A 12,927-nucleotide genomic window follows, 5' to 3' on the forward strand; every position below is an offset into this window, starting at 1 on the left:
AGTTAAGACTGCTATAAGACTGCCCTGTGTCCTGCTTATTCCTCTTCCTATCCTGTACATTCTTTCGTTTCCTCTTCTTTCTGTATATTTGTAATAAACCCATCTTTGTTCTTCCTACCTTCTGGTTTCCTCGCCATCCGATCGCATCCGTCCTTTCTATCATTGGGTAAAACGTGGCACGATGGAGACCGCTAGAATCGGGTTTAGCCCCAGTTAACGGCTCGGATCGCGGATTGCTATCTGCTCGGCCTTTTCCATCGTATCCGTGGTTCGAGCGGGAGTTATTTCCCTGCTTTACGGTCAGGTTAGTAATTAGGTATTTGGGACTAAATTGACCAATCACCCTACCTAATACCGACCGGAAGGGGCGTTATAACCCCCATGGACTCGGGTCGGCCAGATAAAAAGATAAGGGGATTAACCCCCCCTTGATAAGGGGAGCGCCTACGACTGAGATCCGATCCGAGACCGAGATCCGAGACCGAGATCTGACGACCGAGATCCGAATAGACCGCGATTAGGGCAGCGAACGCTACTGGCAAGCAAGGTGCAACAAACTGCGAGTATCCTAATGCGAGGGGCAATGGGGTGCAGACTGGATGGTGTGCAATGGAGTCGATTGGAGGGAGGGCTGCAGAATGAACGGGCCTACTCTTATTTGTTTTGCACAACGCAGATGATAACTATTGGAAATGGCCTTATCTCACATATACTAAGAAATAACTAACGTTCTAAGGTGACCTACGTGTTGCTTGTGGACTAACTATGGGGGCAGAAACTTTAACCTTTATTACTCAAATATGTACACTTTCAGAACCGCAACAATATATATATATATATATATATATATATATATATATATATATATATATATATATATATATATATATATATATATATATATATATATATATATCGACATATTAAAAGAGTCACTTCCCAGTCACAAGATGTACGTTCAGAAAGATATCTTACCTAAGTAAAAGGTTAGCTACTCAGGTTAGCTTAGTTATGGTTAATGGTGGGAGAAAGGATTGTGGGAGATAGGGGATGACATGAGATGGTGGTGCACCACATACTTCAATTTCTGGAGGGAAGAGTGGGATTGAACACCCCAGGAAGGCAGTTCCACAAACGAAAATAAGAGGACCTCCTAGAACTGCACTCGGTAGAGAGCACACCTCCACCAGGCTGAATAATTTACGTTTTGTATCCCACTGATAGGTAAGATCTGGATCCAGACCTGAGCCAAAATTGAATCGGCTTGTTCTTGTCACTTACCCAACTTATTCACCAAGTTTTATCACAAGTCGTCCACAACGTTTTGAAATAACATGCTATATATGTATGGGTTTTGGCCTTATCACTGAATGGTGAACAATCACTTGGTAATTTTAAAAACTCTTCGATCCCGATTCGGATCTTGACCAAAATTGAATCTCTTCGACCTCGTCACAAACCCAACCTGTTCACCAAGTTTCGTCTGAATCCATCCATAACTTTTTGAGATATCGTGTTATATAATGGTTTTAGTCCTATCACTCAATGGTGAATAATCACTGAAAAAAATTCTCTGATCCAGATCTGGATTCGAATCTTCACCAAAATTGAATCAGTTCTTCCTTTTCACACACCCAACTTGACTTCCGAGTTACGTCCGAATTCGTCCACAACATTTTCAGATATCGTGCTATATATTAATCTCAATGGTGAATCTATATATTAATCTCATTTATCTCTCAATGGTGAAGAATCGTTTTTTAAATTTCCATTTCCGGATCTTCACCAAAATCGAATCATTTAGTCCATGTCACATACTCAACCCCTCCACTAAATTTTGTCCGAATTCGTCAACAACCTTTTGAGATATCCTGTTCACAAACAAACTGGAGTGAAAACATAACCTCCATGCACCTTCGGTGGTGGAGGTAACAAAAAAGCTGGTTGTGCAGTCAGACTGGATTGTGGGAGTTTAAAATCATAAGAGGATTAATGAAAGAACTTGTGTATCCTGGAATTGCTCTGGAATGTCGGAGGTTGGAATGGAGGAAAGGTGTTTAAAAAAAAAATCATAGGCCATTGACCCGTATGTGATGCAAAGCAATATACCTTGTGCTTTAGTCTCGCTGTGTCAAATACCAATAATGTTGGAAGCCTTACATTCTACAGATTCCAGGAGAAACAGATTTGCTGTCAGAGCCCCAACCCAAAGGGGAGAACAGTTCTCAACTGAACTACAGGCAAAAGCCTTTTAGGCTGTGAGTAGTTCTGATTTTTCAAGGAATGACTTGGAACGATGGAGTATGCCCAGTCTGCGGCTGACTTTGTAAACCAGCTTTACAATTGCGGTCAGCCCAGGAGAGGCTACATGACAGATGGTGAGGCCTAGCAGTTCAAGAAACTGAGCCTATTCCAGTGACTGTCCATGGAAATCGATATTTAGGCTCATTTCATGATTCCTCTGAAGTGACAGGGTCAGACAGAGAGATTTTCCAGGATTGAAAGATATGTTGCATTTATCAAACGAGTAATGCATTGTAGATCAGCGAATAGCGATGCAGGTGCTATCTGCCCATCAATGGGTTCGTAGTACTACTGTACGACATAATGTGGAGTTATTTGCACAAGAAAGAGAGGGTTTTGCAGAGCACCAGAGAGGTCATATATGTAGACGAGGAACAAGAATGGGCACAATACTTCCTTGGGGCACTCCAGACTCCTCCAGAGAGAGGAGAGAAGAAGAAGAGGAAGAACCACTCTTTTTGTATCTACAGATGCATGGGGCTGCCGAGGCAATTTTCCTTAGCTAAGGGGACACAGTCCTGGACGGGTCGCCAATCCGACGCAGGATACTCGAATGGCTCATTCTTCCTAGTAAGCTGGTATGGTACTCTTTTTACCGACTTCGGAAGGATGACAGGCTGAGTCAACCCACCTGGTTTTAATTCAACAGCATGGTAGGGGCTTGAACGCAGGACCCTAAGATCTTAAGCCAGCTACCTGTACTGTCAAACCCACACCCGCTAGAGGAAAGGAAAGTTAGAGAGTTGACTCTACAATTAGAGGAAGTTCTAATTCTATGAGCTTCTTCCTCTCTCTGATAATCTTCCCTTATCTGTTTGTTCCTCAATTTTGAATTTCCAAATATATCCCCTCACCAGTGCATACAGGACTTGACTTTGTTATCCCTTTTACGCCGCACCCAGTGACCCGATGCCCACGGCACTAATGGATTTACGATCTACGAACTGCGCTCTTTGTTTATCACGTACAGCCATACTCGAAAAATCTGAATTAGCCGACGTTGGGGCCCAAAAGCATCCGATTAACTGCCGATACGACGCCATCTTACGACGCCATCGTATCGGCGTCTGCTGGGCGAAGGCGAAGCAAGCCGTCCGCTGATTGGACAGGCGAAGGCGAAAGCAAGCCGTCCACTGAGTGGACAATCCAGAGCATGCATTTGTGCCGGTGTCGGCGATCGTTGTTCATATACGCACTCTTCATTCTCATCTTTCTTCCTAACTCTTACTCGGACAAGCAAATCCCCTATGCCATCCATAATGGTACACTCTATCCATACACCACATCCTCCCTTCCGTGGATGTTCCACGGGTTTCGGCTAGTCATAAATATTGTAGATGATCCCAAAGAACAGTTCATTACTTTTTTCTGAACATAAAAAATTATGTACATTATGTAAATGAGTTGTTAAAGTAAACACCGTAAAATGACAATTTTTGCAACCAACCTCCTCTGTACTGGTATTTTTGTTGTTTGAAAATCTTATTAAAGAAAACCGGGACGCCAGAATACCTGCTGCATTGTCCCACATTGCCAGAGTAACTGTTGTTCCATTGGGAGTGGAAACATATGCAACAACCTCAGCACCAACCACAGCTTTGTACCCCTGTCTCAATGCTGCATAGAGAGTCACATGCTTGGGCCAAATAACCGAGTCTTCACTTGCTTCGGCCACCAACTTGATTGGTTCTTTGGAGTTGTCCCTGTTGTGTGTTAGCACAGCCACAGATATTACCTGCTTCGATATATTTGGGTTGTGAATGGCATATCTCCATTCTCCAGCCTGAAAATGGGGAGAAACAATGATTTTTGACATGGTTAGTGCAAGAAAATGAGAAATATCCAAGTCAATTATCCAAAAAAACCAGACTACGAGTCTACGATTGATCCGTTCGGTACATGATCAATGCGTTGTACCAGTTGTAGCTCAAAAGCACATCATACCCAAACAAATTTGACATCAATATTGCCATCAAATGCAAGTTTACTTGTTTTTTAGCCAACGTGGAACGAAGTTCAGGGAGCTTATGCAATAGCGTGTTGTCAGTCCGTCCGTCAGTTCATAAACACTTCAAACTTCTTCTCTGAAACCACTGATGGGATTGCGACCAAATTTGGCACAAATGATATTTGTTGTGTTGTGACTAAAGTTTGTTCACGGCATTAAAAGAAAATCGGAGTTTGGCGGGGTTTACCGGGGTCAAAGTAGATCCAGGTGGGTTCCCCCCCCCCCCCAATAGAAATTTGCTTTTTTCCTCAGAAACTACACACACTATTTCGATGAAACTTAACCACAACCTTCACCACACGTGATGTACCGAAGTTTGTTCACGGCATTAAAAAAAATCTGCCGCTTTGGGCGTCTACGGGGGGGTTGCCCCTCAAAATAGGTATTTGCTTTCTTAGAAACTACACACACAATTTTGATGAAACTTGACCACAACCTTCACCACACGTGATGGACCGAAGTTTGTTCACGGCATTAAAAAAAATCTGCCCCTTTAGGGATCTATGGGGGGATTCCCCCAAAATAGGTGTGTTCTTTCTTCTCAGAAACTACACACGCAATTTCGATGAAACTTGACCACAACCTTCACTACCCATGATGTATCAACGTTTGTTCAAGGCATCAGAAAAATTGGGGTCTTACGAGGTATATGGGGTTGGGGGATGGGGGGGGGGGGGGGTTGCCCTCCAAAATGGGTATTTTTTTTTCTTTGCTTGTTTAAAGTCTTATGATTATACACATACGAGCTGAATGCACCCGGCGTTGCCCGGGTTCTTTTTGAATGAATTTAATCTTCTGTACATAGGTCTGACGCGAGCCCAGTATCAGTTAGTGCTCAACGATTCCTTGTTCTTTCTTCTGTCGGGCCCCGCGAGAGAGAATTTTGAAAGCAAGTGTTGCAATCCGTCAGATATTCCTATTAAGTGCATAAGTTGTACTTCAAGAGAATTTTGAAAGAAGAAGAAGATTTATTGCGAAATGGGCCCAGCCCGGCCGAGTCAGCCTCGACCGGCCTCGCCACCTAGCCTATAATCTTCCCGGGGCACGTCCCGAAATTTTATGTTTTAGAGGTTTCTCCTATCTTTCACCGTTCAGGAGATTAGCGCGTGCAGACAAACAAACAAACAAAAACTTAATTTTATATATATATAGATAGATAGAAGAAGGTAGAAGATAGAAGATAGATAGATAGAAGATGATTCTACCTGCTGCCCTGTCTTCTAGCAACCATTGAAATTGGTTTAAATACCCTTAGTCGGTGCAGTATACTGTTTATTCTACCAGGTGAGCGCCAGGGGTTAAAATGTTTAATTTTAACCTTTTTGTTTGGATAAAACAGTCCCCTTTTTTCTTCTTCTTCTTCTTTAAAATGTCAGGGGCTCATTGAAGAACAAGGCAATGGAGGGTTTTGAAGTGACAGTGGGGCAGCATGGCGACATTTAGACACTTTTCACATTTGTCCTCATGATAAATTGTAATTAAATTTGTAACCGTGTCCTCTTATTGATACGATAAGAGAGCCGTTTGTGTGTGTGTGTGTGTGTGTGTGTGTGTGTGTGTCGCCATTTTTCTTCGAGATGGTTTAACGGATCTTCGTCAAACCTTCAGAAGTTCATCAGTAAGTACCAGAGAGTGTTTTAGACAAAACAATTAAAAAGTTGGATTTTTGGTTATTTGTTTTTCTTTTAATCCCTCAATCATGGGTGTGGGGAAGTGCGTAGGGACCCCATTCCTTAGTGGGTGTAGGAAAGTGTTTAGGCCCCCACAAAATATAGACCGGACAATGCTGGGTGCCCCTGCTAGTTTTAAGACACCTCTGCCAAGCTGAACAGTTTACGTTTTGTATCCCAATGATAGGCCAGGTGTTGGCTTAGCGGTTAGGGTGCTGGCTTGGGATCCTAGGATCCTGGGTTTGAATCCCGGTCGATCGCTGAATTAACACCAGGGGGGTTGACTCAGCCTGTCATCCTTCCGAGGTCGGCAAATTGAGTACCAGCTTGCTGGGATGAATGATCACGGTGTGTACCCCGGTTTAGAATAGGTACACCGTATCCCTGCGCATCGTAAGAGGCGACCAAGGGTTGGCGTCAGGAAGGGCATCCGGCCATAAAAACATTGCCTCAAACAGGGAACTATGATTGTCATGGGGCCCGCAAGGCTAACCCCCGCTCTAGCGGGGAAAAATGGCCTTAAAACGATCATTCATTCATTCATTCATCCCAACGATAGGCCAGATCTGGATCCGGACCTGAACCAATATCGAATCGGCTTGTTCTTGTCACTTACCCAACTCATCCACCAAGTTTCATCCGAATCTGTCCACAACTTTTTCAAATATCATGCTATATATGTCGTTTTGGCCCTATCTCTCAATAGTGAAGAATCACTTTAAAAATTCTTGGATCCGGATAGTCACCAAAATCTAACCATTTCGTCCTTGTCACATACCTAACATCTCCACCAATTTTCGTCCGAATCCACCTTCAGTGGCGGAAGTAACTAGACCGTTTAATCAACAGACAGCATGTTGTACTTCATAAACATATTGCATGTCTGCATGTGAATCTCAATGAGGATGTAAAGTGAAGTAAAACGCATGAAAATTTTATCTCTTTGTTGTTGGTGTTTGTGTACTTATATATATATATATATATATATATATATATATATATTTTTTTTTTTTTCTACCGCTTCGAGAAGTATTACTGTACTATATATAATTTTGTGTGCTCCTTCCATGTCCTTCGACAATAAAAAGTTCCTACTGCTGAATAATAATAAATATCATTGCTGGAACCGCTGCATTAAGTTCCCATTCCCACTGTTTCTTCTTCAATTCGGAAAGAAGGGCTTTTAAAACGGGAATCTTTAGGATTAAACAGATACAAATTAGTAATCGATGATATAGAACATCAGTTTAAAGGAATGATACAATGCTCAAAATACTGCACATATTTACCTCGAGGGGTCCAAGGATATCCAATCGAGACGAACAGAAATCATCGTTTCTCGTGAAGTTTGCTTTGATTGGGTTTCCATGTGGATCGAAAATATACTTTTCAGGAATTATGTTCAGGTAAAGACAGACCCAAGTGATGGTGAATGCAGTGTCTCTTCCAACTGTGCTGTCAATGGAAACTGTTCCATTCAGCCATTCATCAGCCGGTATCGAGGCACTGACACTCTCCAGCTGTAGAGAAAACAACAGGTATCATTATCTTTGATTGAAATCCTCAAACGTTCAGATTTTTGAATGCAGTACAAATATACACATTCAAACAGACGTGAAGTTATATTCATGCTTTGTGTGAAAAGTTCGAGGCCTGGCTTAGATGTAGAAGACAAGTAAAATAATTCCGTTGCCTAAGAAGGTTAAGATGTAAAAATGTTAGTTTGTATAAAATGTTTGTTTAAATTATTGTTGAAAATGATGTAGACTAATAACTGTTTCATGGATTTCTTTCATTGGTTATTTATTTGATTCAAAATGGGAACTTTCCAAACTCTCCACATACATGGTGAGCCAGAAATATGGTCATTTTTGAATTTCGTGTGAAGGGAATAAAAAATTGTATTTCAAAATAAATAAATTAATGATATTGAAGTACATAACATGCATTATTATTATTATTATTTTTACTGATTTCGTATTATTTTTTGCAGGCAGAACACCTGAGTGACCATGTGGAACTGGTCGGGTGAAGAACACGCTTTTGCTGTCAAAGCTTTTTACAAGAATAACTAGAACGGGCACTCGGTAGAGCGCATACCTTCGCCGCAGCTACTGTTCTGTACTTGGTAAAAATACGATTTTGACCTTTTCGTGACCTTGACCTTGACCTTTGACCCGATTGCTCCCAAAATCTAATCAAATGTGTCCCGTATAATAACCAATCATCCCACCAAATTTCATGCAATTCGGTTGAATACTTTTTGAGTTATGCGAATAACATACACACACACACACAGACATACAAATAAATACACAGCGATCAAAACATAACCTTCCGCTTTTGCGAAGGTAATGATAGTGCAACTGCTGCACAACGTCAATTCAAACCCCATTTCAATGTTCAACGGCATGGAAATGTGCCGTCTGTTCGTGCTATCAAGTTCTGGGTTCAGAAGTTTGAGAGGACCGGTTCAACTTTAAGAGAGAAACCGCCGGGAGCATCCAAATCAGTAAGAACAGCACAAAACATTGAGCATGTCAGGGAGTTAGTTTTGAAAAGTCCGCATCGCTCCAGCCGAAAGCATGCATCAGCCTTAAGAATTTCTCACATGTCACTACGCCGCATATTGCATAAGGATTTAAACTTTCATCCCGATAAAATTCAAACTGTCCAGGAATTAAGACAAGATGATGAGATTGCCCAGAATTTTTTTGGTGAAGGTACGCTTTCATTTATGAACGGAAATGAAAAGCAAAACATTGCTAACAATTATTTGTTCATGTGTGATGAAGCACATTTTCATCTGTGTGGCGATGTCAACAAGCAACATACTCGTTTTTGGGCAGCCGAAAACCCAAGAGAAATGCACACGAAACCGATACACAGTCCCAAAGTCACAGTGTGGTGTGCACTTTTGTCGTTTGGCATCATAGGGCCTTACTTCTTTGAGAATGATAACGGAAATGTCATCACTGTTACTGCAGCTCGATATACCGATATGGTTTCTAACTTCCTCTCCAGAGAATTAAACAGATTTGCAGAAGTGAGCCCAATGACGTGGTTTCAGCAAGATGGTGCAACCTCCCACACCACCAGAATGTCCATGATTACTGTAAGGGCGTTCTTTCCAAAGCATGTCATTTACAGAAACGGTGATATTCCATGGCCAGCGAGGTCACCCAATTTGACTGCAAGTGATTATTTTGTTGTGATAATATCTGATGGACAAAGTGTATGTTAACCGTCCACAAACTCTTCATGAACTTAAGGAAAACATCAGACGTGAAATTAATGATATTGACGTGGCCATGTTGCAGAACGTCATGAATAATTGGCATCCAAGATTGGAGGAATGTGTCAGAAGAAATGGTACACATCTCCTTGATGTTCTTTTCCTCAAATAAATGGCATGTTATGTACTTCACTTTCTTGTAAGACTTTGTTTTAAAATACAACTTTTTATTGTCTTTACATGAGTGTTAAAAATAACCATATTTCTGGCTCACCCTGTACATACATACTGTCGCGTTGCTGGGGATCAAGATCCCCGAGCTGACGGATAGCCATAACGAGCTTTGACTCCTCTCCAGAGAATTAAACTCTGTGTACTCCGAACCTTGGTGTGATTATCTTTGGCCCACGCGGGAAGGCCGAGCCTTATATAATCGGGGACACACAGGGTTAATCCAACCCACAAACAAAGAAATGAAACAAGACAAGAAATGAAAGTGAAATGAAAGTGAAAGTGAAAGTGAAATAATGATTTAATGAAAATAAATGCAAAGACAATAAAAATGTATGTGAGGTAAAAACTATTTCCGAACTTGAGACGTCTCCACTCAGACTCGTATACACACAAGTGGAAAACGAAAGTAAAAATAGATGATATTTCGTTTATTGCCGGCCGGCACTTAGCCTTGCGTCCCCAAATGGCTGGTAGCGCTTGCTAGTCATCAAACCAAAGTCACCGCGTGGGAAGCGCACAAGATGGTGCGGAACCACGCCCGTAGCCAGCCGCCGGCGTAAGGCAAGCAGGCAGGATCCCTCTGTTTTTCCGCGACCCCCTCCTTCTCTGCAGAGCACCACCGTCAACCAACACCTCCTCCTTCCACGTTGCAAAAGTCCCAAAGCCCTGACACATCTCCTCACCAGTGCACCCGAGACAACAGCGTCCACTCGAGATGAGAGCCAGAATGAGAGAGAAAGAAAGATGGCGAGGCACATCTTTTTTCCCCTTCAGCTCTCGAATGTTCCATGATGACGTCTCACTTTGTCCAATCACCGAGTGCTATCCCATCTTCCATCGTGACTCCACAAATCACGAAAGCTGGCATGCGGCTTCCCCACCACGAGTCGTTGGGGGGGGGGGGGGCGGAGTCGAGGCGGGGCTTGACTGACACGATCGGCAAATGTGCTTGGTGTTGGTTAGCCCTGGCGGCATTGTGAGCGAATGGAGTCATTTGTTATAGTTGTTGTTTGGCGGGCTTGTTAATTGTAATAAACACGGAGGGAAGATCACAGGGGCAACTTACACATTGAAGAATTAATCTTTAACCCTATAATTACTTAACACAATGCCACGCCTCTTAAGGAGACATGCAAACACTCTTACCCAGACAGACGGCCTACTTAGATACATCGAGATTCCTCTACGCAACACTTGGAGCATTATGATCTACATGATTCTATCTCGACTAAGGTATTTCATTGTTTACCCCCACAAACGCAACAATACATACATACGATGTATTATAATCTACATTATAAAAGAAGCATTTGTCAGTGTGTATCGTTGGTTATTACCTCCATATGTGAGTTTCAGAAGGTGGAACAGAGCTTTCTCAGGTCTCAAAGTGTCCACATTTGTTTGAGTGTGTGCACGTGTGTGTGTGTGTGTGTGTGTGTGTGTGTGTGTGTGTGTGTGTGTGTGTGTGTGTGTGTGTAAATTATTGTTGGCTGCTATCTCCACACGTGGGTGGATTTCTGGCGATGGAGCAGGGACCTAACAAGTCTCAAAGTACCCGGTACGTCTCCGCTACATCTCCAGAAAATAATTTCCTCCAAAAATTCATATCCACCTTCCTTTGAGTGTGTGCACGTACATGTGTGCGTAAGTGTGTGTGCATGTAAGTTGTTGTTGACTGCTGTCTCCACATGTGGGTGGATTTATGGAGATGGAACGGAGACCTACTAGGTCTCAAAGTATGCACCTCATTTTGTGTGTGTGTGTGTGTGTGTGTGTAACATATCACGTATAATATATGTGCACATAACATACACTATAATATGGCACATATTATGTGCATAAATCACAATCGTGCATATGTAAAGCACGATTCGTGTATGTGTACTCACGTGTGTATATGATACAGTATGTACAACAAGTCATGTATGATATGTGTATATATAAATAAATATAGGCCAATGTGTGTCTGTGTGTCACCATTTTTCTCAGAGATGACCAAATGGATCTTCCTCAAACTTTCAGAGGTTCATCAGTGAGTCTCATTGAGTGTTTTAGGCAAAAAAAGGTTGCTGTTTTTCTTTTAAGAAAGAAAAAGTGGATTTTTGTTGGATTAAAAAAAAAAAATCGCTCGAAGTGCCTAAGCCTTTGTAGCTATGTGAAAGGTAATATGAAATGATCCAATGAACCCATTCCTTAGTGGGTGTGGGGGAAGTGTTTCAGTGTCCCACAAAAAAATCTAAGAAAATTTTATTTCTTCAAAATGCCAACAGGATTAGAACATCACTGGGCGATGCTGGGTATCCCTGCAAGTACGATATATTATTTCTCCTAAAATAAAAGATATGATCTATCTTGTTATATAAATATGTCATTCATGTATGACACCTATTATGATATTACAATCTATCCTTTAATACAGTGGCTCACAACATTTTTGGTGCGGACCCCTTCCAAACCCTCAAAATACTTGCAGACCACCAAGTACGACTATCATAGTGACACCACCATTCATGCTGAAACTTCTCAGCTGACACTATGACAGAAGCAGTAAGAATCATGGCATCCCTCAAATTGTTGCTTCTAACCCAGCAAGTCACACAACATGCGACGTCATTTGGCACTGCGGTCAGGCTAATGTTTCTTTTTTAACCCTTACCCCTCGAGGTTCGTGGGCTGTGGGTACTGTGTATGATTTTAAAGTCTCGAATGGTGACCATGCGCAGTAAAAGAGATAAGCGTAGGATTGGCAGTTTGGTCTCCAATAATGTAAAGTGAAAGGTTCCTCTATTACATCGACTTGTCAGGTATGTCTTTATGCTTCTGACTATTTTGAAGCTTTATACAGTTAATCGGTATGTAGCATAGTTATGATTATGTATTTTATAAATTGTGAATGTTTTCAACAGGTTCCACTTTTTTTTCAGAAATGACATTCACAACATTCCATCAAATCTCACCATAATAACGTGATCTTCCTTTGTTTCCCGTGCATCGGCGATGGCAATCATTGCGTCGATAAACCCCGTGGAATCGGAACTATCCGAGACGGAAAATGACAAACCACCTGCATGTAAAAATAAATAAATAAATAGAAACAAGTGGGTTATTTATAGGAAATTCTAAAAATAAAAATTTGCATGTCATAACATCTGCAACTAGATGGTATTCATGGAATACTTACCCTGCGCAGTCAACTTGTTGCAAGCCAACTCTTCTGTTTTTGAACATTTTTTTTTCTTTGATCCAATATGGCTGCCAGACCACTTGAGCGATGACATCATAAATTTCTATTCTCTTATATAATTGTTGCATAGATCACACTCAATACATTTCAAACTGATCAGACTAAGCGTTGTTCCCTGTCGAATTGTGACGTCATAATTTTGGCACCAATGACGTCATCGTTAACAACACCTATTCCCCATATGGAGTTCTTTACAATGAGCCATGTTTCAATTTTTTCCATGCAGCGGTTT

At 41.7% G+C, this 12,927-nt stretch overlaps 1 protein-coding gene across 1 annotated transcript in view; it reads right to left on the reverse strand.

Annotated features, from left to right (window-relative positions):
* LOC137418539 (calcium-activated chloride channel regulator 1-like) overlaps positions 1–12,927 on the reverse strand; it is a 119,915-nt gene that overhangs the window by 22,228 nt on the left and 84,760 nt on the right. The window contains exons 9-11 of the mRNA XM_068104621.2: positions 12,409–12,515; positions 7,272–7,502; positions 3,817–4,087 (exon numbers count right to left, since the gene is read on the reverse strand). Of these exons, the coding sequence (XP_067960722.2) occupies positions 3,817–4,087; positions 7,272–7,502; positions 12,409–12,515 (609 nt within the window). The remainder of the gene's footprint in view (positions 1–3,816; positions 4,088–7,271; positions 7,503–12,408; positions 12,516–12,927) is intronic.

Source organism: Myxine glutinosa, chromosome 9 (assembly GCF_964187855.1).
Source record: "Myxine glutinosa chromosome 9, kmMyxGlut1.1, whole genome shotgun sequence".
Classification (NCBI taxonomy): domain Eukaryota; kingdom Metazoa; phylum Chordata; class Myxini; order Myxiniformes; family Myxinidae; genus Myxine; species Myxine glutinosa.